Source organism: Electrona antarctica (genome assembly GCF_951216825.1).
Source record: "Electrona antarctica genome assembly, chromosome: 16".
Classification (NCBI taxonomy): Eukaryota; Metazoa; Chordata; class Actinopteri; order Myctophiformes; family Myctophidae; genus Electrona; species Electrona antarctica.
In genome coordinates, this window is record NC_136797.1 from 33,640,668 (window position 1) to 33,664,747 (window position 24,080).

Consider the following 24,080-nt stretch of genomic DNA (forward strand, 5'->3'; position numbering starts at 1 on the left):
AAACAAATCCAATAACTAAAAAAAAGGCATTGAGCTCTGTGGCATAGTGTCTTAACAGTTTGACTCCATAAAACGCATTACCCGCGTATTTAATCAAATATTCTACGCTGCCGAGATTGTTTTATTACCTTTAGAGCATACGCTGAAGTATTTGCAGCTTCCAACGAAAAATAGTCCGTCGGCATGTTATGATCATCCACACCAGCGGCCATTACAATGCGCTACAGGATCCGCCTCTATGAGGCATTGTAGTCCAAACAAACCCCCCGTCCACTTACATTGAGCTCAATTTCCCAGCAGCCCAGATGATGACTTGATTTCCGGTTTCGTCATCATAACGCGACGGCCTCGTCATCAGGTCCCGGATAAATCCGCTGTTTCTTTTTAATTATTTTAAAACGGTGAATTAAACGCATTAAACAAATGTTGGGTATAGCGTTTTACGCGCGGTGGAATACTGGATTAAACATTAGCGGCCGTCAAACTGTTAATGCTTAATATTTTATGTAAAGCACTTTGAATTGCCTTGTTGTGGAAATGAACACACTTTGGCTTGCCTTACTTTGAAAATCATGTTCAACCTTTTCCAATACTTTCTGGTTTTGTAAAGTTTGTTTCAAAAACAACTGAGAAACATATGAGATTGTGTTCAGGTGTTTTTAATGCTACAATTTTGGTAAATAAGAATGACAGACAGTTTTACACACCTGAACAAAATGGTGTAGGGTAGGTTTGTGGAACAATAGATACTTCATGTTGAAGAGTGAAGGAGTCACACACACTGTCATAGAACTTTGTCAGGCATGACAAAGGTCTGTGACAGTGTGGGAAGTTTGGGAACCCCTTCACTCTTCAACAAGTAGTTTTGTTAAACTTTGTTGTAAATCTGTTTACAGTGGAACATTTTTACCTAAGGTCTTCTTTCCCTGTGTTAGGTGTGGTAGTAAACAAGGAGAGGACGACTATCGTCCTTTGTTTGTGAACTTTGTCCAAGACTTGCTGTCTTCAGTAAATAAACCTGAGTGGCCAGCAGCTGAACTGCTGCTCGGTCTACTGGGGCGGTTGTTGGTAAGTAATTATTGTCTCCACCAGGCCGAAGGCATGGGGAGAGAGTATGTTTTGCACTCCGTCCGTGTGTGTGTGTGTGTGTGTGTGTGTCCGTCCTTCCTTCCTTCCGTCCTTCCGTCCTTCCGTCCGTCCGTTATCAGCTAATCTCCGGTACCGTTGGCCCGATCCATGCCAAACTTTGCACACACACTCCCTGGATGCCAACATGAACCTCTGCCCCAAATATTCTTCAATGGCCTGTTATAGCGCCACCATGAGGCCGATTTAGGCAAAACACATTTCTGTAGATTACTCGTACACATTTTATCCATACATCACACAATTCGGTATACACTATCTTCATAGTCATGTGATCAACACGGATCTGCACCATTTCCCATCTTCCATCCTGATTGGCTAAGATTGGCTTCCAAAGCTCACATGAATGGTCCGTTTCGAACAAAATGTCACAAATCACAAACACAGTGTGCAATTTCCGTGAAATTATACACGCACATTTCCACTAGGCCGAGGACGACATGCCACTCATTCTTTTCCAAATCAGCCTCATGGTGGCGCTATAACAGGCCAATTCCTGTTTTTAGCTATAACTGCATCGATACTGTAACATATGTATGCGCACTCCCTAGAGGCCATGGAAAAACATTGTCTCTGCATCCCTCCACATCTACCGGTTATAGCGTCACCATGAGGCCGATTTCTGCAAAACACATTGCTTATGTTAGTCGCACACATTTCATCCAAATCTCACGCATATCGGTACACATGATCTCTGTAGTCATGTGAACAAGACAGTCTGTTGGATTTCTCAGATTCTACACTGATTGGCTAACATTGCCTTCCAAAGTTTCAGGAGTGGCCCGTTTTGTTCAAAATGTTGCACATGTCCTGCTCATCCAGAATTCTATCCTCAGAGATGCTATGAGTGATCTGGCTCTGCATTTCCTCAACAAAAGAACATTGTTGCAAAAAACAAACAAACAAACAAACAAACATGTTTATATTACTCCTAAACATTTTGCCAAACATCTCACACAGTCCCATCCTCCTGGTGGAGACCTGTGCCCAGAAGGGCACTTTTTCTAGTTGTAATTATTATCATTCAGTCTAAGGAGGAACTGTTAAAAGTTGTTTGTGAGAAGAGTTGTGCTTGTTGCACATCCAAACGTTCTTCGGCTGAAGTGCTCTTTGTGATATTCTAACTACAGGTGCATCAGTTCAGTAACAAGGGGACAGAGATGGCCCTCAGGGTGGCATCACTAGACTACCTCGGCACTGTCGCGTCACGTCTGCGCAAAGATGCTGTCGCCAGCAAGATGGACCAAAACGCCATTGATCGCATCCTCAAAGGGGTAGATGGATCTGTTGTCAAAATCACTTTTAAGACCTTAGCTTTAAGCATGTGTGTGGTTCTCTGAACTGCTTTCATGACGCTTTTATTGATCCCGATTCAGACCTCAGGCAATGATGAGACACAGCAACTGCAGAAGGTTCTGTTGGACTACCTTGATGAGAACACGGAGACAGAGCCGTCTCTAGTTGTAAGTATGACCTGTATGTCGGGGGATCTCATCAAAGTTATTACTTTTTGATCCCTGTAATAGCCTACTCTCAATATTTGTTTATAAGATCGAGATCTCTTGCCATACGTATATTACTTCGCCAACATTCATTTGTGTCATCCAGTTTGCCAGGAAGTTTTACATTGCCCAGTGGTTCAGGGACACCATAACTGAGAAGGAAAAAATCATGAAGTCTCAGAACCAGAAGGATGAAGACTCGTCAGATGGTCAGCGCCACTCCAAGGACGTTGAATCCACTGCTGAAATCATACAGAGGGCTGAGGCACGGAAGAAGTTCCTCCGCAAACTCATCAAGACTCCACCGTCGCAATTACAAACACTGAGGTACAGCAGGCCAGGCATAGTTTTGTCAGTGTTCGCATGGCACTGTGAATTGAATACTTAGATTTTCCCATAACATGTTATTTTTGCCATCTGGCCTGCGACCCAGGCCCCCTAATTATATTAGTCAAACTGAAATATTCTATATTAGGCGTGTATGATACCAATCTTTCATAAGCTATACTAGTAGAAGCACTTCAGTACTTCTATTTTCAATTATTTAGCTTATTTTTTTAGCAGTCTTAATTAATTTGGCTTTTGGCCTAAATGTATAATTTATCATGATCATTATTACTTATGGCTTAACCCATTTAGACCTGAAGACGCATCTGTGTCATATTATAGCTTTTAACCCATTTTGGGCGGGAACCCCTTTTGGTGTTTTAACTAAGCATTATGTTATACTTTAGCTATTGAAAAATAGCAGATCTACAAGCTCATAGCGCGCCACCGAGTGGCGCGCTATGAACTTGTAGGTCTGCTATTTTTGAAAAATCGTAAAAATGCGGCACAAATCTTTGAATATATATTCTTTCAGAGCGAACGTTTTTTTTATTTCGACGTCAGGCCTGAATGGGTTAACAGCCAATTAGAATGCCTTCATCCCTCTGGGTTATAATACCTAAACAGCCTGAGCCAACCCATCTGAATACAAGCCAGGATACTTTTTGACACTTGCTCACAATAGATCATGATCTTATTTCACTTCCTTTCAGGATGAACTCTGACACTGTGGACTATGAGGACTCCTGTCTAATTGTCAGATATTTGGCCTCTATGAGGCCGTTGGCACAGAGCTCCGATATTTATTTAACACAGGTAAGAGCTACCGTGAGGAGGGGGACATAGAGGGGGAGTAGAGTCAAGGACTGTCTAAAGAGGACGAGACGCGAAGACCGTACGGGTACATGCCCAAATTTGTGCATGTAAAACTTCCTGGTCTCAACTGCGCATATTTCTTTCCTTCCATGGAGCACCATGGAGCAATATGGCGTCGCCCGTACGGTCTTCGCGTCTCGTCCTCTTTAGACAGTCCTTGAGTAGAGTAATGTGTCTGGTTTCTTTGAATAGTAATACTCTATCTTCCACTCCCTCATAGATCCTCCGAGTATTGGGTGAGAATGCTATTGCTGTCAGAACGAAAGCCATGAAATGTCTGTCTGAGGTGGTGGCTGCGGATCCTAGTATTCTGGCTCGGGTAGGTCTGCACCCATATCGGCTTCTCCTCAACAATGTTAAATTGTCTCTCTGTCTGACCTGTGTGCATATTCTGTGGTGTGCTCTGCAGCAGGACATGTCTCTCTGTCTGACCTGTGTGCATATTCTCCGGTGTGCTCTGCAGCAGGACATGTCTCTCTGTCTGACCTGTGTGCATATTCTCTGGTGTGCTCTGCAGCAGGACATGTCTCTCTGTCTGACCTTTGTGCATTTTCTGTGGTGTGCTCTGCAGCAGGACATGTCTCTCTGTCTGACCTGTGTGCATATTCTGTGGTGTGCTCTGCAGCAGGACATGTCTCTCTGTCTGACCTGTGTGCATATTCTCTGGTGTGCTCTGCAGCAGGACATGCAGCGTGGCGTGCACGGCCGTCTGATGGACAACTCCACCAGCGTGAGGGAGGCAGCAGTGGAGCTGCTGGGCCGCTTCGTGCTGAGTCGACCCCAGCTCATTGAGCAGTACTATGGCATGCTCATTGAAAGGATACTGGTACATTTTTTAATGTGTTCGCATCTGCTGGATGTCTGAATATGTAGTTCTAACACCTCATCCTGACATAGAGTGATATGAGTGAGGGAGCAGGCAAGAAAATGAATTAAAATACATTTATTTCAATCAGACTATCCTGACCTCCCGCAAGTGTCCACGCACCGAGCTGCAGTGACATTTTCCCCTCAATATTATTTCACTGTGTCTCTGGTTGAGCAAGTTATCTCGGCAGTGTCCCGACCCCAAACGCTATTATTGATTGAGAAATGCATGTTGATTTGCGTCTGTTCCTGGAATATAGCTAGTATGATTATATCACTGTGGACAGTTCATAAACCTACATGCCAATGACACATCATCATTGGATATTCTAAGCAAATAGAAGCTACAGCCATTTAGGTTTTTTGTTTTGACTTTGACATCTTGTTTCACATTACCAGGCAGGTTTCTGAACTGTCCACAGTCCTTCTTTGACAGTGACACACATTCCAAGTAGACAGAAATGGTACCAATTTATCATCATCATCATCACCTTTATTTTATACTCGGAAATACAGTTGAGGGCAAGCCCTCATTTTCAATGTAGCCGAGGTTACAATTCACAAATACAGTCAAAACAATACATCAACACAACATTATAAATCAGGATAAATTACAAAGGAACTTAAATGCAGAACAACCAGTAAAATAAATCAATTGAAGCAGGAGCAATCACAGTGAAAAATGTTCTGGAGCATTCCTTTGAACTGACCGAAGGATGACGGGGAGCTCAGTTTTAAGGAATTTTGAAGTTCATTCCACGAGGTTGGGCCATAATTATAATTAGCATTTGTGTGGACTGATTATTTGAAGATGGGTTGAAAACAGGTTAAGGGGTCCTTTTTAAGAGAGAAGAAAATTGGAATTTCAAATGTCATAGTGGCCTTGGGCAGACAACGCAACGGCAATTTCTCTTGCTCTGTAGCAGATATTCTTTACACCTCTACTTAATTAAATTTGATTAGTTCAGGCTAGTCTCATTATGACAGGTGACACTACATATCAGGACCACTTCATGAACAATTTTATCAGCAGTTCGCTTTCTCACTGGCTGTCAGGACCTGGTGTGTGAATAGCCACATATGTGCCCTCTCCCTACACTCATTCTGTAGCTCCGAGATGAGGTCACACCCTGGGCCCCTCCCACCGCGGGTTCAGAAACGGCGCATGTTTCCACAAGGAACGCTTCTTACCCCTTTCTGCACAATGAATCCAAAAAGTGAAGGGTCAAAAAGCTTTTACACTAATTCAAACTTAGGATCGGCCAAGAAAATCCAAGTTTAAACGGTTACACGAGCATTTACAGCGGTTGTTTAGTCAACAGCTTCCATGTTTATCAAGGAAGTCGTGCACGTGCATGTTGAGTGAACTGAAGTCAGTTGGAAATCTAATTCTACTTTCGACCAGGGGAGGCGCCAGGGAGGCGCTAAAGCTTTTCAACTTCCTTGAAAAACATGCTAAACAACCGCTGTAAACGCTCGTGTAACCGTTTAAACTTGGCTTTTCTTGGCCGATCCTAAGTTTGAATTAGTGTAAAACTTTTTTGGCCCTTCACTTTTTGGATTCATTGTGCAGAAAAGGGTAAGAAGCGTTCCTTGTGGAAACATGCGCCATTTCTGAACCGCGGTGGGAGGGGCCCAGGGTGTGACCTCATCTCGGAGCTACAGAATGAGCGTAGTGCTGAGGGAACATACTGGGGCTAGTGTGTGAACTGCCCTTTAACAGAAACTATCAATTTCAGGTGTGAAGAGGCTTTATAACTTAATATGCACACATCTGTGACCCCACTCATTGAAAGCAATAAGTACCACAGAACAGTGTGAAATGGTACTTTGTCAAAGACATTGGCCAACTCTAGCTGAAAGTTCATTCTGGGTGTGAAAGTTCAGCTGAGGTAACGTTTTGTTTCTCTCCACACTGCCACCGAGTGGTCAAAAGGACAATTGCAAGCCTCTGAAGAAAACTTGAGATCAAAGTTGTGTTTAAAGTTTTGTTATGGCTGAAATTGTTGCTTGTTAAAAAAATTATATTACCTCACGTGTCAATCATGTTTACGCTTTATGAACTTTAATCCACCATTCAAGATCATTCCGGATTAGGTTAAATTTTCGACGTTTTTTCACATCCATCCCCAGTCTGTATGATGTTGTGTTTTGAGGCTGCCTCTACCCCATTGCCTATCATCCAACCATCTGTGTTTAACAAGTGAGACGACCACACAATCATAATCCTCACTGCTTAATGACTAAGCTTAATGACAACATTTTGTTTCATTCTGTGAACATTTTGAAACTACCGGTAATTAGATAATGCACTTACTAAGTGTAACAATTGTTATTGGATGATGGGAAAAAATGGATACGAAATATTCAGCCTCTGTATGCAAGAATCTTTAGATTGTAAACTTAAACGCAATGTCTTTCTGAAAGTTTGAGCTTTGAGCTGTTGGTTATTTGTTATGTTCAATATTGTTACCAAACAGTATTCATAAATATTTATTGTGGACTGAATATACTCCTCATTTGATTTTGACTCAACAGGACACGGGTATTAGTGTGAGGAAGAGGGTCATTAAGATCTTGCGGGACATCTGCTTGGAGCATCCTGACTTTCACAAGGTCACAGACATGTGTGTCCGGATGATACGAAGGGTCAATGACGAGGAGGGAATCAAGGTGTGTGTGTGTGTGTGTGTGTGTGTGTGTGTGTGTGTGTGTGTGTGTGTGTGTGTGTGTGTGTGTGTGTGTGTGTGTGTGTGTGTGTGTGTGTGTGTGTGTGTGTGTGTGTGTGTGTGTGTGTGTGTGTGTGTGTGTGTGTGTGTGTGTCACGCATACATAAACTAAGTGTTTGACAATTTTCACCTATAATAACTAATCAAATTAGGGTTGCAAAGGTGAGAGTGGTTAAAAGACTGTTTCAGGATGTAGACGATAACAGAGCTGGCCTGAACGTTACTGCTTTGTAAACTTCCTGTTTATAACCCGTAGCACGGGAAATTACATAAACAAGAGAAACGGCTGTTTAAGCTAATTATTCTAGCAAGCTTTAACATGTTTTTAAAGTCCATTATTACTGCTCAAGTTGTTTTAGCGGTACTTGGAACCTTCATATTCTTAGTGTTGTAAAGTTTAAACAGCTGACCGGTTGTTGACAGTTTTCACACGCAATAATTGTCTACTGATGCTGAATATATGCACTAAAGACAAATTGATATGTTGGCACCTACAGAAACTGGTAAATGAGACTTTCCAGAAACTCTGGTTCACTCCAACTCCCAGTCACGATGAAGGTGCTATGACCAGAAAGGTCCTCAATATCACAGATGTGGTGAGTGGCAATTCCAGCTTAGCCACAAATCTAAGCTGTCACACCGGTGCACAAATTGGAAATATTTTTGGACTGTGACAGTGTTGTGATATTAATTGCGTTATGTTTTTTCTTTTCTTTTTAATCTCAGGTGTCCGCTTGTAAAGATACAGGCTATGATTGGTTTGAGCAGCTTCTGGAAAATGTGAGTTTTCTTCTTTTCCCCCCTCTTTTCTGTTTAGGTTTTTTGTGAGCAATATCTCATAATTACAATATATCATAATGAGCCTTTTGTCATCACAATATTGTCTTCCTCTTCAGCTTCTGAAGTCAGAGGAAGCTACTTCACACAAACCAGCCAATAAAGCCTGCATTCAGTTGGTGGATAATCTAGTGGAGCACATGATCAAATACGAGGAGACGCCAACGTTGGAGGGTATTCATATATATTCATGCCCATTGATACAATTGTGCCAAGTGATCATAATCAATTCTGATTATACTTTTATTGTGGTTAATATTAATTTGAGGTGTTTGTGTGTTTCAGACTGTGAGAGCAAAGGGTTCGACTCAAGTCGTTTAGTTGCCTGCATCACTACCCTTTACCTGTTCAGCAAGATCAGAGCCCAGTTAACAGTCAGACATGCCATGACCATGCAGCCATATCTGACCACAAAGTGCAATGTAAGAGCAGTTCTCTCAAGACTTTCCACTATTCACTTCAGTAACATTGCTTTAACCTGACAGACAATGTGCTAAAAAAGGGGCTCACATTAGACGTCCACCCGAACAGAATACCCAACATAACACCGAGACACATGGGTTGCGTTCCCATATTTTGTTATGGTCTATATCTATATACTATAGAGCGTCGCAGTCCTGCCCCTTACCATGGACCAGGAAATGATTCTCCGTTCATTTTCCTCATAGACATTTCAGAAAGTATTTATTTAAAGACGTTTACGCCGCGGACAAAGCCAACTCGAGTCGTGACAAATCATGACAACAAACACAATTTTTGGGGCCGAAAAAATAATTAGAAAGAAGAAAAAAACGGCTTTTTTTGTTGTTTTTCTTCTTTGTAATTATTTGTTGGGTCCAAAATATTGTTTGTGTTGTCATGAGTTGTCACGACTCGAGTTGGCTTTGTCCGCGGCGTAACCGTCTTTAAATAAATACTTTCTGAAATGTCTATGGGAAAAATGCATTGGGATTCATTTCCTGGTCCATGGTAGGGGGCGGGACTGCGACGCTCTATAGGCCAGTGGTTCCCCAAACGTTTTAGCCCGTGTGACCCAAAAGAGAAATTTGCAGTCTTCCCGGGACCCAAGCTACTAAAATAGCAGATCATAGCATCTTATCGGGTATGATTTGGTCCTGTAACTGTTCTACTACCACAGGTCCTTGGTCTGTTTATCATTATGTGTAATACCTGCGTGGATCCAAGAAGACCCGTGGTCAGTGCTGAACAGGAAAGAAACCCATGGCGTGCTGTGGAACTTGCGCGATGATTAGGCTGACTTAGGATCAGATTATACCGGCATGATATAGCCTATGAATATCAATTATAAATTTGAGTTTGTTGGGTCCTGTCTCGTATCCCAGGTCTCTCTGGTTTCTCTCCCGTCGGATATGCTTCGCCCTGTTTTTGTAGCTTCTCAGAAACAGTTGGAACTCGGAACAAATTTGATGGGGCGAATGGGGTTCGGGTCGGTCACTTTATAAACACTGTCGGCACCAATCGAATCTCGGAAACAAATTTCTCGGGTCTGTTAGGGTTTAGTATCATTTTGGACCAGTGAAGACCTCTAGCCCACTTTATGAAAACTTAAAACAAAGACAATTATCTCATATGTAGTGATAGTGCCATCTAGTGGCAGACCATTGAAAACCCAAGGGTAAACACAAAACATACCATCATAACTTTAGCAACAGCTACCGTATTTGCCAACTGGGGAGCTGGGGATTTAAGCAGCAACCTTTACAGATAACCGCTTTGGCTGTCTTCTATCCATACAGTGAGTTATTTCCAACCACTGTACCGTGTAATGAAGTGTTTGTGTCCTGTCCTCAGACGCAGAATGACTTCATGGTGATATGTAATGTTGCCAAGATCCTGGAACTGGTGGTTCCTCTGATGGAAGAGCCCAGTGAGACCTTTCTCACCACTGTAGAAGAAGACCTAATGAAGCTTATCATCAAGCATGGCATGACGGTCAGTCTCCTGTGCAGCTTACTACCATGAGTGACAGTTGGCACACATGCAATTAATGAGACAAAACTCTATTCTTGGATTACAAGAATGCTTTTATCTCATTTCACGTAACCAACTTCCACTTTGTAAACTGATTTGGTTCTGCACCGTTTACACCAAATCTCTTAGCCAAAAATAGTCGATGTAAGCTCACAATTCTATGCATTGTGAGCTTGCAAATCTGCTCTAGATTGCTTTTGTGTAAGCAACAATCTGGTCATTGTAGTCTTTTCTGTGGTTTACTTTTGCTTCTTATCCTGCTTTGTATTTTCTTAACTTGCTTTATTTTCTTTGGGGTTTTAGTTCAGAATCTGTATGTTGAAAGTTACTATGAATGTAATATTTTCATTATTCATTTGTTGTAATCATTTACATCATCAGGTTGTGCAACACTGTGTAAGCTGCCTTGGAGCTGTTGTGAACAAGGTCACACACAACTACACGTTTGTTTGGGCTTCTTTCAATCGGTTCTATGGTAAATGTTTACTATATGTTTATATATTTGTGTCATTCGGTCACTTTGGTGGTAGAACATTTTAATTAATGGCAGGACTGGTAGAAGAACAATTAATTGATAACTTGGATCCTTATTTATCCCAACAATGTAATGTACACTATCGGAATACACTCATAATTACACTTAAAAAGGAGAACCTGAAAATTAGTCTGTGGAAATGTTTATTGGTGCCGGTCATCAGGTTTTAATTGCACAGTGAGACCTTTTTAGCTAAACTGAAATTGACTGTTTTTAACTTAATCTGTCCCAAGTACCAATTGACACACTAATGTATATATTCGTTTTGTGTGAGAACTACTGATTTTAGAAGGCATTTTGTAAAATTGGCCTCAGGTCTCAATAGGTTAACTGGCTCAGTGGCTGTGTGTTATGTCTTTAGGCACTCTCACCAAGTTTAAGACACAGCACCAGGAGGACTCCAACCACCCTTCTCTGGCTGCTAACAAACCTTCCCTGCTGCGCTCGTTATTCACCGTCGGGGCTCTCTGCAGACACTTCGACTTTGACCTAGAGGAATTCAAGGGTACCCACAAGGTAAGAGACAAGTTGATTATTTGAACCTCGTTTGCACAACTAAGAGGGAGTTTTACTCATCCACTGCTACTCTTACTGTGCTTCTTACTTAGGTTGTCATCAAGGACAAAGTGTTGGATGTTCTGCTGTACTTTACCACGCACGAAGATGAGCAGGTTCAGATTAACGCCATCATGGGTCTAGGTACATATAACCGTATCTCATCTATATTAAAAGATGTATTCACCATTTTTACACTTTATGACCACCCTATTATGTTTGAGGGTTATGCGATCTTTGGTTGTTTCCATATTCTGCATTCTCGGATAAAGAAAATGTATATAGATCTGTTTTTCACCCCATTAATCGTTCTCTCTCTCTCTCTCTCTCGCTCTCTCTCTCTCGTCCCTCAAGGTTTCCAGTTCATCATGCACCCAGCGCTGATGTTTGAGCAGGAAGTGAAGGTGATGTACAATGACATCCTGTCGGACGTGAAGAGATCGGTTGCCCTGAAGAACCAAGTACTGAAGAACCTGCAGTCCTACCTCCAGGAGGAGGACTCTAGAATGCAGGAAGCTGACCGCGAGTGTGAGTTTACCCCATTGAGACCTAGAGACCAGATTCTACAAATGTCTTATATATCCTGACAGTTTTCTGAAAATGTTTCTATCAGTGGTTATCAAATGTTTTCATGTCAAGGACCCCCAGAATGATATGTATTGGCCGCAGACCCCCATCTGAAAATAGGTTGTTCTAAGGACCCCCCCCAGAAGCAAATATTGGAGTTAAAAACTGCTGTGAAAGAGTATATATCCAAAGTTTTGCATACATTTTCAGATCTGCAAGCTCGTAGTGCGGCACTCGGTGCCTTGCTAGTTGCTATGAGCTTGTAGATCTGCTATTTTTCAACAGATAAAGTTTAAAATAATGGATAAAGTGGTTAAAAGCTATAAGGTGACACAGATGCGTCCTCAAGTCTAAATGGGTTAACATAAGGCTTGCTGCTTGAATTCCAACAAATCCCTCTCCTGAGTGTGATCGGATGACTAGACTCGCGTCGCCAAGCGATCAAAGATCTCTGCTTGCTGATATGTCTGGTGACAGCTAAAGTCTATGTATTTGCTAGAACAGTGGAGAAAACAGCCACAGACGAACCTAACCCTACTGCTCTGTGCTTCGAAATCCAGTCACATCACAGTCCCAATTTTGAAGGACCACCCTGAAGGCAGAGTTCTCCAATCGGCTGGCCACGTTTGGTGCCCGACAAGATGAACAGATTAAAAGAACATCCAATGGATTTTTTTTTTTTTTTTTTTAAGATATTTTTTTGCGGCTTACGCCTTTTTATTGTTTTTTTGAAGGGACAGACAGTAGGCTGACAGGAAACGGGAGAGAGATGGGGGAAGACATGCAGTAAAGGCCGTGTCGGGCTCGGGAGTCGAACCCGCGGCACACTGCGACTGGATTACCAGTCGGGTGCCCAGACGGTTACGCCACCGCCTGGGCCCATCCAATGGATTCTTGTCTTTGTTTTTTCCAGGGAAGCAGCAGGGGAAGCAGGAGGATCTCAAAGAGATGGGGGACATTTCTTCTGGGATGAGCAGCTCCATCATGCAGCTCTACCTGAAGCAGGTGCTGGAGGTGTTCTTCCATACAGATTCCAGTGTTAGGCACTATGCCCTCAGTGTCATTGTACTGACACTCAACCAGGGTCTCGTCCATCCTGTGCAGGTATGTTCTCTTTCTACATCTCGGTCTCATCTCGTGAGCTATGATTTGTCTGACGATGACGTTACCAATCATTTAACCTTTTTGCGGATGGATCAGAATCTCTGTAGGAGTGGGTGGGAGTGTGGAACATTCCTGGGTATAAATGATGTTTCTGTTATGTCGGAGGGGTCTGTGCAAAAATAATTCTGTTACCTTATAGTTAACCATTGTAACAATTTAATCCAACATTTTGAAGCTCAACCTATCTCAAACCCTCACCCTAACCCTAACCTCCCACGGGGCAGCACACCTAAACCTAACCTTAACCCATGTCTAACCAATGACTAAACCTAACCTTAACCCATGTCTAACCAATGACTAGTCTAAACTAAGTGCACCCCCACCCCAGCATATTCTAATGAAGATAACATTTTCAATCATCAATTTGTTGCTTAGCAAGAACACATTTCTTCTTTCATTTTATTTGATTATAAATCCAAATCACTGTCAATTGTCAAGTTGACAAACAATTATGAGATATTCATATATGGACCATTTGTCTCTCAGTGTGTGCCCTACTTAATTGCTATGGGGACGGACCCTGAACCCACCATGAGGAACAAGGCTGATCAGCAGCTGGTGGAGATCGACAAGAAATACACAGGCTTCATCCACGTGAGTGACTTGTGTGCTGGCTGTCTTATGATGACCAGGAACGTTATTATTATATTCTCTCCTAATAGGTGAACATTCAGAAAACATAGCAGATCTACAAGCTCAGATCTATGTAGCTCCCACAACTTGGATTAGAACATTGCACATGTAAATCTGCATGCCGCATGTGTTCTGAAGATACCGCCCTCCTACTCCTACATCAGCCCTCCTACATCCGCCCTCCTACTCCTACATTTGGCGACCCCTCGGGGGGTCGCCAAATTATTTTAGGGGGTCCCCAAATTATTTTCAAATTTTTTAATTTTATTTTCACGATTTTTCAAAAATAGCAGACCTACAAGCTCGTAGCGCGCCACTCGGTGGCGTGCTATGAGCTTGTAGGTCTGCTATTTTTCCATAGCTAAATTATAACAATGCTTAAAACACCAAAAGGGGTTCCCGCCCAAAATGGTTTAAGGTTATTGTAGCAGTCAATTTATATTGGGGGTCGGGCGGGGCGGGGGTCCCGAGACATTGCCAAAGCATTTCCGGGGGTCCCCGGCCAAAAACGTTGAGAACCCCTGTCCTACATCGCAGTGTTTGTGGACTGGACATGCCACATGCTGTAAATAAAAGTCCTTTATAAGTTGGAAGGCTAGCGTTTTGTGTGGCAATGACCAGCAGCAGTCATCCCATAGCTTGTAGGGCTGTAACCATGGTGGCGATAGGTCCCATAAGCCGAATTTCAAATCTCCGGTGTTGACATGAAAACGTACATAAACAGCTTACATTTTGGGAAAGTGAAAAACGGGCGTTGTTGTTTTGTCAATGTCCGTGTGCAAAATCAGATCAATTGCTCCAGCCACTGAGGAGTACCGGGCAGAACATACAGGTTTTGATGACAGAGGTTTTTGAGGGGCGATAGTCACATACTGTACAACAAAAGCTGGACATAGGAGGGGCTATGTGCTAACACAAACTTTGTCCTACACAAACATTCAATCCCATTGACAATGAATGGAACATTTTGAGTGTTCGGGTAAACACAAACATTGTGTAACACAAACATTGTGTAACACAAACATTGAAGACGAAGGCGAGGAATCCCGAGGATGCAAATTCTGATTGGCCGGAATGAGTTGATGTATGATTATGTACGATGATAAGATTGCCCCTCACTTCACACGGGTGTGATTCTTAATTTATCTTCATTATATGTAGGATGGGGTTTAACCCATTTTGAGCGGGAACCCCTTTTGGTGTTACATACATTATGTTATAATTTAGCTATTAAAAAATAGCAGATCTACAAGCTCATAGCGCGCCACCGAGTGGCGCGCTATGAACTTGTAGGTCTGCTATTTTTGAAAAATCGTTAAAATGTGCCTCAAATCTTTCAGAAAATTGTGATGATTTAGAAAACTTTTTTTTTTTTAAATTTCGACGTCAGGCCTGAATGGGTTAAGTGGTTAATAATTGTGTACAATGTGTTTGCTCTCTGTCTTTACATAGATGAAGGCTGTAGCAGGGATGAAGATGTCTTACCAGGTGCAGCAGGCCATCGCCTCATCTAAAGGTACTAAATTGGTGCGAGGTTACTGTCAGGATGAATCCAGCCCAGCTCTCTGCCACCATCTCTTCTCTATGGTCAGAGGGAACCGACAATACAGACGGGCTCTTCTCCTCTCACTGCTCAACCTGTTTGATGACAGCTCTGTAAGTTCACTTTCAGTTTATTTTTGAGTGGTGTAAACCACTCCTACAACTGGCTTTGTTAGTGCAGAATAAATGAGCATGGTTGCTATGTTCACCCTGTTCACCCGGGTGTGATTGAGTGGTGTAAACCACTCCTACAACTGGCTTTGTTAGTGCAGAATAAATGAGCATGGTTGCTATGTTCACCCTGTTCACCCGGGTGTGATTGAGTGGTGTAAACCACTCCTACAACTGGCTTTGTTAGTCTGTGCAGAAAAAATGAGCATGGTTGCTATGTTCACCCTGTTCACCCGGGTGTGATTTCATTACGTCAGACATGATTTCATTACGTCAGACAGGCCTTACACCACTCAGTTCACACGGGTGTGATTTTTATTTATATAATAGTGCATTATCACCCCAAGGGTTCTCTTTGCACTTTACAACAATACACAGCAAAAAACACAATAGCAAGGAAACACAGTGAAGCATAATAAAATGTTGAAACAAGTACCATGCGATAGGACACAGCTATACATTATCAACAAGTAGGTGTAAAAATACAATCAGAAAATACAACATAAGGTTTTAAAGTAAAAAAGTAAGTAAGGTGAACATAGTGGTTTCAGTGAAACTAGGGGGAACCATAGTGCAGGATAGCTAGATTCAGTCTAGAAGTCTAGAAGTTCAGCACGGGTATTCTCTTAAACTTTTAGTGGCTGTCGTTTTAAATATTGTTCCAGCTCAAGTGGGTGGCACACACCACCATAATGACGACAGTGGGGAATGGTTTCATTGGGATCACGTTCAGAGCGATTTGATGAACGGGTAGAAACACTCAGTTAATCAAAACCCATTCCAATTCACAGGCTGTCATGTTCAACATGTTGACAGACGACGTTGTTCATTGGTGTGGATGCTCACATCATTATAGCTATCTTTATTATTCTTGGGGTGGGTGTTGGAACGTTCTTGTGTAACAAAGCATAGACCTGATGGCTATCAGTCGTTCAATAATAAATGCTATAATATACACTCTTTCTTACCTGCAGAAGACAGATGTGAATATGCTGCTCTTCATAGCAGACAACCTGGCCCACTTCCCTTACCAGAGCCAGGATGAGCCACTGTTCATCATGCACCACATGGACATCACCCTGTCTGTCTCCGGTAGCAACCTGCTGCAGTCTTTCAAGGAGGTGAGAAACATTCACAGTATCATGTGACAGACATTCAAACATCACTCCAGCTCTCACATTAAATATACATTCATGCAATTTTTTGTTCGTTCTATATTTATTTATTTATTTATTTTTAAATGTATTCTCTTAGTTTATAGATACTAGTCCCTACTCAATCATGGCAGGTGGTCCCCCAAGTGGTCCACGAAGCAAGCAAAGCACTGTCTCTGTGTCTCTGTCAACATCAGATCGTAGAGAGAGAGAGAGAGAGAGAGAGGCTCGCCTCATTCTGAAGAGATTAGTAATCATAACGCGATTAGCATCAATAGCTAACATGTGTCCCGTTGGGGCATGACCCGTTGTTTGTCGTTGAGCTGCTAATACTTCTGTGGGGTTAGTAAGTGTGGTGTAGCAGAATTTGCTGTTGATAACATGATTGCGATGTTGCACAGAAAACTGTGACCCATTAAATTAGTTCCCGTCATGCATCTGTATCCCAACATGCATTTTACTGCATGCCACGTGATCTGCGGTAGCCAAGCAGAGCAAGGAAATGGCGGCGCAATGCTAGGAGGTGATTTGAGCGAAAATAAAGTAAATTAAAATAGTGCAAACACATGTTTGGTGCTTATAAGCAGCGTACAATGAGGCCAGAGAACAGGGCAATGTTGCGCGACATTTGGACATGGATCCATAAGTGAGCAGCAGTCTTGCGCAGTGCTACGGAAGAGGTATGACAGACAGACAGACAGACAGACATCTCGGGAATTAATAGTTAGATGTACAGCTTCGTTTAAACTTGGGCATAGCATAACGCTTTTAGCAACAGTTTGTTTGACTGACTTTGCTCTCTGTGCAGTCTTTGCGCAAAGGCCTCACACAGAAGGCGAAAAAGAAGGAGCAGAAGAAACAGACTCGGCAGAGGAAGTACTGCTCTGAGGACGAGGACGAGCGGAACAGTAGCCGATCCAACAGCAGCGACGAGGACAACGAGGACGTCCGGCAGCTGAAGAAGTCCTCAAAGCCTCAAGATTCGGACTCGGACTCTGACATAGAGGACATGGACACAGTGATGGATCGTCTGCCAGACAACCCAGGGCCTCTTTTGGAATTTGCCAACGCCTCCCAGGGCATCCTGCTGCTCCTGGTGCTGAAACAGCATCTGAAGGGCCTCTATGGGTTCTCAGACAGGTAAGCCAGAGCAGTGGTTTTCAAAGCGGGGCTCGCCAACGTGGTCAATTCAAAATACAATACAATGGACTGTAGTCATTTAAATGGGGCATGTAAACTTCCATGTTTGGAATTGGAACAGCTGAAATCAATAATATATCAGTATTCAGATACTGACCGACGGGCCACATTAAGTGTATATGGGGAACCACTGAGCTGCCAGTAGCCCATGTATGCCCGGCCTAGAGTATGACCAGAAGGGACAATTCACACAGCAGCTATCTGTGTGAATTTGAGCAATTGTTCACAAACTGATGCAACCTTAAAGGTGATATAGACAAGTTTTCAGCCAAAATTAAAAATATATATAAATGTATTTTTTGGGCCTTTTCCCCCTCTATCTTTCCCTATATTGTGTTGCTGAGGTGTTCTCCTGCAACAGCACACTCTCCCTTTGCCCCCCTCTGGCTGAATGCACTGTTTATATCCACTACAGTTTACTAGACGGGACGTCGGGGGGGATTTTAAACTTTTAGCCAATTGCAGCGCGAGGCTGTGACGGTGTGTTCAACCCAGCAGTATTATAATGAAAACGCGATGCGATTTCATTGCAATGTATAATAGTATCCCCATATCTTAGTTTCATCAACATTGTTCATGTGAAATTTTATGTTTATGATTTAATATGTAAGCCTATTGAAATTATGAGAATCGCTATGTATAGGCATGGTTGGGTGGTGTGAAAACACCAGCAGCCAGCACCCCTAAGAACTTGGAGGATCCTAGAAGTCACAGAACGTCGGACCCCGACCCCCCCCCCCCCCATAAAATCTCCTGGTTACATCAATATGATCGTTCATGTGGAGTGAGTTGTATGTGCTTATTTGTTGAAATGGTGGAAGTGAGTATTAGTATCATGTCGCGGTTTGTCACCGCCACGGCGACTGCCTGCCCCGGCCGGCTTGAAGCATGCATTCAACCCGTGCTTGCCAACGGTGACAGCCGTCGCGGATCATCATAGCGATTTTCTTCATTGCAATGAATAACCGTGGACAGAGTAGTTCACATGAACGATGCTGTAGTGGCTGTATGCTACCCTTAAAACAACATGTCAACTCAATGTCATTGTTGTAACTAAGATATCGATAGAAATTCATAATTTTTTAATGTCATATTTAGCCATACGAGCGCAATATCCATAGCGTCCCTCCCAGCAGCAACAACAATCCCATAGCCTGAAGTGACCTGGCTCGGCCAATAGAATGACAGGGGGAGGGGGGGGTGGAGCTATTTGAATTCTGCGTACAAACACTGAAAACTTGTCTATATCACCTTTAATCTCTCCTTCCACTGTAGCAAAATCCTGAAGTACTCACCAACAGAGGTTGCCAAAGTGTACGACAAGGCTGTGAATAGGAAAACTAATGTGCACTTCAACCCTCGGCAGACGCTCGACTTCCTGAACAGTAACCTAGCCGACTCGGAACTCGGCTATGAAATCAAGAGGAATATTGTGAAACAGTACCTGGATGTAAGCATTCAATGTCACAACACAAACCTGATGCTTTTACGTTTGTTTGTGTGTAAATGACATGCCTCTGGGGTTGGGTAGAATCCAGCCAGCCACACATCTTTAGCTGGCCCAGTTATTTTTGCCTGTTATTGGTTGTTTCTCTGCATCTCAACTGGAATCCTATTCCTATTCACCTCCCTGCTGTCGGAGATTGCTGTGAAACTCCCTGCTAGATTTGTATACAGGCAAAACACTATCTTTCAGGTCCTACTTGTTGCTAGAGCTTCTCCGAAAATATCACATCACCAAGTTCACAACGTGTGTGTGTGTGTGTGTGTGTGTGTGTGTGTGTGTGTGTGTGTGTGTGTGTGTGTGTGTGTGTGTGTGTGTGTGTGTGTGTGTGTGTGTGTGTGTGTGTGTGTGTGTGTGTGTGTGTGTGTGTGTGTGTGTGTGTGTGTGTGTGTGTGTGTGTGTGTGTGTGTGTGTGGTCATGATTGAGACGCAGGTCCCTTTCCATTGTCGTAGCAGCTTCTAGTGAAGAAGTGGTGTTGAAACAGATGTGAATAGAAGTACATATATTGATTACACATTGTCAAAAGTTGATTTGATCTACTATTGATCAGTAGTTAATCTGAATTTGAGGGAAATATGGTCACACTATCTGCACCTTTGGTCAGAGAGGTTTATATAACTAAGACACAAAAAAGAGAAAATGTCCATTTTTGTTATCAGATTTAAAAAAATAAATAAACGTGTCTTTTTAAGTTTAAGTTACTGATGGAGCATTTGGACCCTGATGAAGAAGATGAGGAGGCTGAAGCGAGCGCCAACGCTAGAAACAAAGCCATTACTTCGCTGCTGGGTGGGCCTACGCCCCGGAACCACAACCACCACCGACACAAAGCTCCTGTTGAGACATCTGAGGAGGAGGAGGATGATGAGAGCGATGATGAAAGCGATGATGACAGAGCCCCTGCAGTAAGTAGACCAGGGGTGTTATATATTTACACACTTACTCCAGAGGGCCACATTGCGTATTAGCCTAATGTCGTCGCAAAAATAGCTGATCTTCTACAAGCTCAAAACGTGTCGCACTGCGACGCGTTTTGAGATCAGCTATTTTTGTATTGAATTGAAATCCTGAATTATTTTTTGCTATTTTTGAATTGGAATCCTGAAAAGTAATATTATTATTTAACTAATGCATTTAGTTAACTAAATACCAAATATATTGGACATAAAAAATACAATAACATTTTAATACTAAGCTACTAATATAGACGCAGGTCGTTTGCATGTTTGGAATTGTAACAACACAAAATAATACTATATCAGTATTCTGATATGAATCTGCGGGCTGGGCCGCATGTGGCCCCCGGGCCGCCAGTTGCCCATGTATGAATTAGACTACAGCACTGGTTTTCAATATCAGGTCTAGGGGTCCAAAATAAATAGACCCTTATGGCTTTGTACCACCGATAGTGTAATAAATTCAACTCTGAGAGTGTACAATATAAAACCAAATGGACCTGTGTGGATCCGTTTCGTTCCATTTGTAATGTACTGTATACTCAAGAGTTACAGACCCGCAAGGGTCCGTTTGGGTCAGTGTTGATTTTGAGTCATTTTTTAGTCATAGTCTCTTGAATAGTTTTCATTTAGTTTTAGTCACATTTTAGTTGACTAAAGCTACAGTTGATTTAGTCGACTAAAATGTATTTTGGCGGGCCTTGATGCCATCATAATGACTGATTTTACACTTGCTGAAAATAGCCCATCTACAAGCTCACAGCATGATGCGTTGTGAGCTTGTAGATCGGCTATTTTCAGCATACAACAAAATGTAAAATGACTGGATATTGGATCTCTTGTCCACTAGTCCCTTCCTAACATTTTAGCCTAGTTTTTATTTGCTGACAATTGTTAATATATTTAGTTTTAGTCATTATAGCTTAGTTTTCATTTAGTTTCCATTTCGTTTTCATCAGTGAAAAAAGGTAGTCGACGAACATTTTTGTCATAGTATTAGTTGACGAAATCAACACTGCCCTGGTGGTCGCTGGACCTGATGCTGAGAACCAGTGGAGCGCAATAGTTTGCAGGGATGCTAGTAATGATCATCAGTACTAAAACTCTGCCAATCATCTCTACAGCGTCGTCCAAAAAAAGGTGGAAAATCCCCAGAAGCAACTGGTCACATGAATGCGAAAGTGGAGGCTAGGGATGTTATCGCCATCTGCTGCTCAAAGGTCAAAGAGCGGCCACAGATCGCTAGGGTCATCAGGAAGACCAGCACTGGCTATAGTATACACTGGATGGCTGGGTCTTACTCTGGCCCCTGGGCTGAGGCAAAGAAGCGCGATGGTCGCAAAAAGGTGCCTTGGGTGGATACCATCAAGGAGTCGGACATAATCTACAAGAAAATAGCCTTGACAAGTGGACACAAGCTTACAAACGGAGTGGTACAAACTTTACGGGCACTGTATGCAGCCAAGGAGGGAAAGTCCCATTAAGCAACCCAAGTTAGTCAGAATACATTTACATTTGCAGCCAACTTAAAGATGGATATAATAATTGGATCTAATGTTTTCCAAACAGGGAGTTTCCTTAAAGTTGCATTGTGGAAAAAGTGTCCCCTACTGATAAAGGAGGGGAACTACAATAATAAGCCATTGTGTCCAAATAATCCAGCTCTCCCCTTCAACTGCAGAAGTTCCTCCAGGCTGCCCATCCCTGGCCTATCAAAGCAATACTGCGCAGGCACCAAACAGACTATGTATGGCTGTTTCAGTTTGTTCTTTCAGGTGACGAGGGTAGTAGTTTGAATGGAGCTTTGTGAAAATTCATTCGCGAAGGCTTATTGAACCACTCAGTTTAGACCAACACTTTTTGTCACTCACACCTCTATCCAATCTCAAAATCATACCTGGTCTTACATAGTATATTCACCCTTGCTTGAGCTCTGTCTGGCATGTTGCTGCTGCCATCTGACCTATGTTTACATGCACACCAAAACCCAGATTGCTGTGAGGAATCTAGTGAAGGCAGGAAATTGGATGCCTTTACATTCATTAATCCGAGTTCTCTAATCCCACTAAATCACACCCACACTACACAGGAAAAATACATGACTGAAACATTAAAAACTATCCTGTTACATATGGTACCGTTTCCATACCTCTATGTAAATAATTAGATTAAACTGTAGTAACGGGAGGGGCCAGAGGCTTTTCACCTTACTGGACTCGGTTTAAGATGTGAAGTGTGGAAGAATCTGAACCGCTTGTGATGTTTATTTTGTGTTTATTTGAGGAAAACCGTTATTTCCCATGGATGCAAATGTAGGTGCTTGTTCGAATAAACCCCGCCTTAGTCAGTTGGAGACCTTCTTGAATGTCACCATTGCAAAAGTCACATCATCCACATAATAAACCATTTCAGCTGGAGTCATACAAAATAAAATAAAAACAAATGTTTTTTTCTTTTTTTTTTTCTTTTTTTCTTCCAAATCCATAATCCCTATCACTCCTGATTGAAATGTATGCAGCAATGTAATATGGTTAGCCTGTACCTTTTGCACAGATATTGGTTCGCTGTAACAGCCCATTCATCAAAAGTGCTATTTTAGTAGCAGGTCCACCGTGTGTCTTGCTCATGGCCAGGGCAAAATGATTGCCAAAGTAGCATCACACAACAGACCAAACAATATTTTTGCATTATAGGGAGAGAAAGTAAAGTTGTTTTCAACCACTGTCACTGAAAATTAGGAAGATTAAAAATAACAAGCTTTTATGTGTTTCACAAATACTCTATACAGATTTCACAAATATGTATTTTTGACATATTATTACAGCAGATTATAGAGGTTTGAGGGCCCTTTGACCTTGATCCAGGGCCTGGGACATAATTGCAATACAATAATGTCCCCCGTCTGTTGGTGGCCCTGGTTAGAAATAATCTTATGCTGGAAAATCTGCCATAACACAGTAGTGGGAAGTATGGGTGGAGGTGATCAGACCTAGAGTGAGGGAAGACAATAAATGACAGGAGCTCAGAAGGGGGGAGCTGGTCTTAACCCATTTAGACCCGAGGCTGCAAAATACTGACCGTAGATTTCTGAGGGGGAAAAAAATCAAATTTGTATTCAAACACAGAGGAGTTCCCGGCTTGAAATGTATAACATATAGGTGTACCAGTTCAAATTTGTTCTTGGAGGGAAAAACATTGACTCAATAAATCAAAAACATTGCACAATGCAGCTTTTAAACAAGTGCAAGGACCTAACGGGGAGGATATTGTGCACAATGGTCAATGATAAAATCGGATTCAGGAAAAAAAATGTTATGCAGGAACAAAAGACAGACACAAATAAGAAATGTTTGTGAAAACATTGTTTGGGAGTGCGTTTGCTGTTGTGCAGCAACTTGGTTGTTAGATTTTTACTCCCACTGTATCATAGTTTAACTAGAAAAAAAAATGTTTATACCTCTCACAAAGTTCTGTAAAATGAAACTGAATGTTGGAAATTTAGTCTGTTGATGTTCTTAATAAAGTGTTCTTGGAGTTTAAACTAGCACCGGATGGTTCTTCAGTTTAGCCTAGTCCCAGCAACTTGACACTTCATTTTTGTCCTGTTTTACTTAATTTACCTCTGCTGTATAATGGAGTCACTTTGATATAATTTATTCTGTAAAAAGCAATGTAGTATCTGTGCCTGTATACAGCGATATTTCTTTAGGTTTTGATATTCAACAGGTCACCCCACAAGGAGATGAGGGATCCCCAAGCACCTCTGGTGGAGAAAATACAATAAACTTTTTTTCTTTTTTACTTCTGTTTGTTACTTGTCTT

General features: G+C 42.2%; 1 protein-coding gene across 3 annotated transcripts in view; it reads left to right on the forward strand.

The window, feature by feature from the left end:
- The window catches only part of LOC306939275 (nipped-B-like protein A), a 47,422-nt gene extending 23,363 nt beyond the window's left edge, over positions 1–24,059 (forward strand). For all 3 annotated transcript variants that reach the window (XM_079523837.1, XM_079523839.1, XM_079523838.1), the window contains exons 23-47: positions 936–1,068; positions 2,277–2,420; positions 2,523–2,609; positions 2,755–2,975; positions 3,689–3,791; positions 4,072–4,170; positions 4,531–4,677; positions 7,257–7,391; positions 7,945–8,043; positions 8,174–8,227; positions 8,344–8,458; positions 8,570–8,706; positions 10,097–10,237; positions 10,658–10,751; positions 11,173–11,327; positions 11,420–11,510; positions 11,721–11,894; positions 12,847–13,037; positions 13,584–13,691; positions 15,183–15,386; positions 16,418–16,564; positions 17,406–17,737; positions 19,073–19,247; positions 19,995–20,207; positions 21,383–24,059. In XM_079523837.1, the coding sequence (XP_079379963.1) occupies positions 936–1,068; positions 2,277–2,420; positions 2,523–2,609; positions 2,755–2,975; positions 3,689–3,791; positions 4,072–4,170; positions 4,531–4,677; positions 7,257–7,391; positions 7,945–8,043; positions 8,174–8,227; positions 8,344–8,458; positions 8,570–8,706; positions 10,097–10,237; positions 10,658–10,751; positions 11,173–11,327; positions 11,420–11,510; positions 11,721–11,894; positions 12,847–13,037; positions 13,584–13,691; positions 15,183–15,386; positions 16,418–16,564; positions 17,406–17,737; positions 19,073–19,247; positions 19,995–20,207; positions 21,383–21,742 (3,859 nt within the window). In that variant the 3' untranslated portion in view covers positions 21,743–24,059. The remainder of the gene's footprint in view (positions 1–935; positions 1,069–2,276; positions 2,421–2,522; positions 2,610–2,754; positions 2,976–3,688; positions 3,792–4,071; positions 4,171–4,530; positions 4,678–7,256; positions 7,392–7,944; positions 8,044–8,173; positions 8,228–8,343; positions 8,459–8,569; positions 8,707–10,096; positions 10,238–10,657; positions 10,752–11,172; positions 11,328–11,419; positions 11,511–11,720; positions 11,895–12,846; positions 13,038–13,583; positions 13,692–15,182; positions 15,387–16,417; positions 16,565–17,405; positions 17,738–19,072; positions 19,248–19,994; positions 20,208–21,382) is intronic.
- The last annotated feature ends 21 nt before the right edge of the window (positions 24,060–24,080 follow it).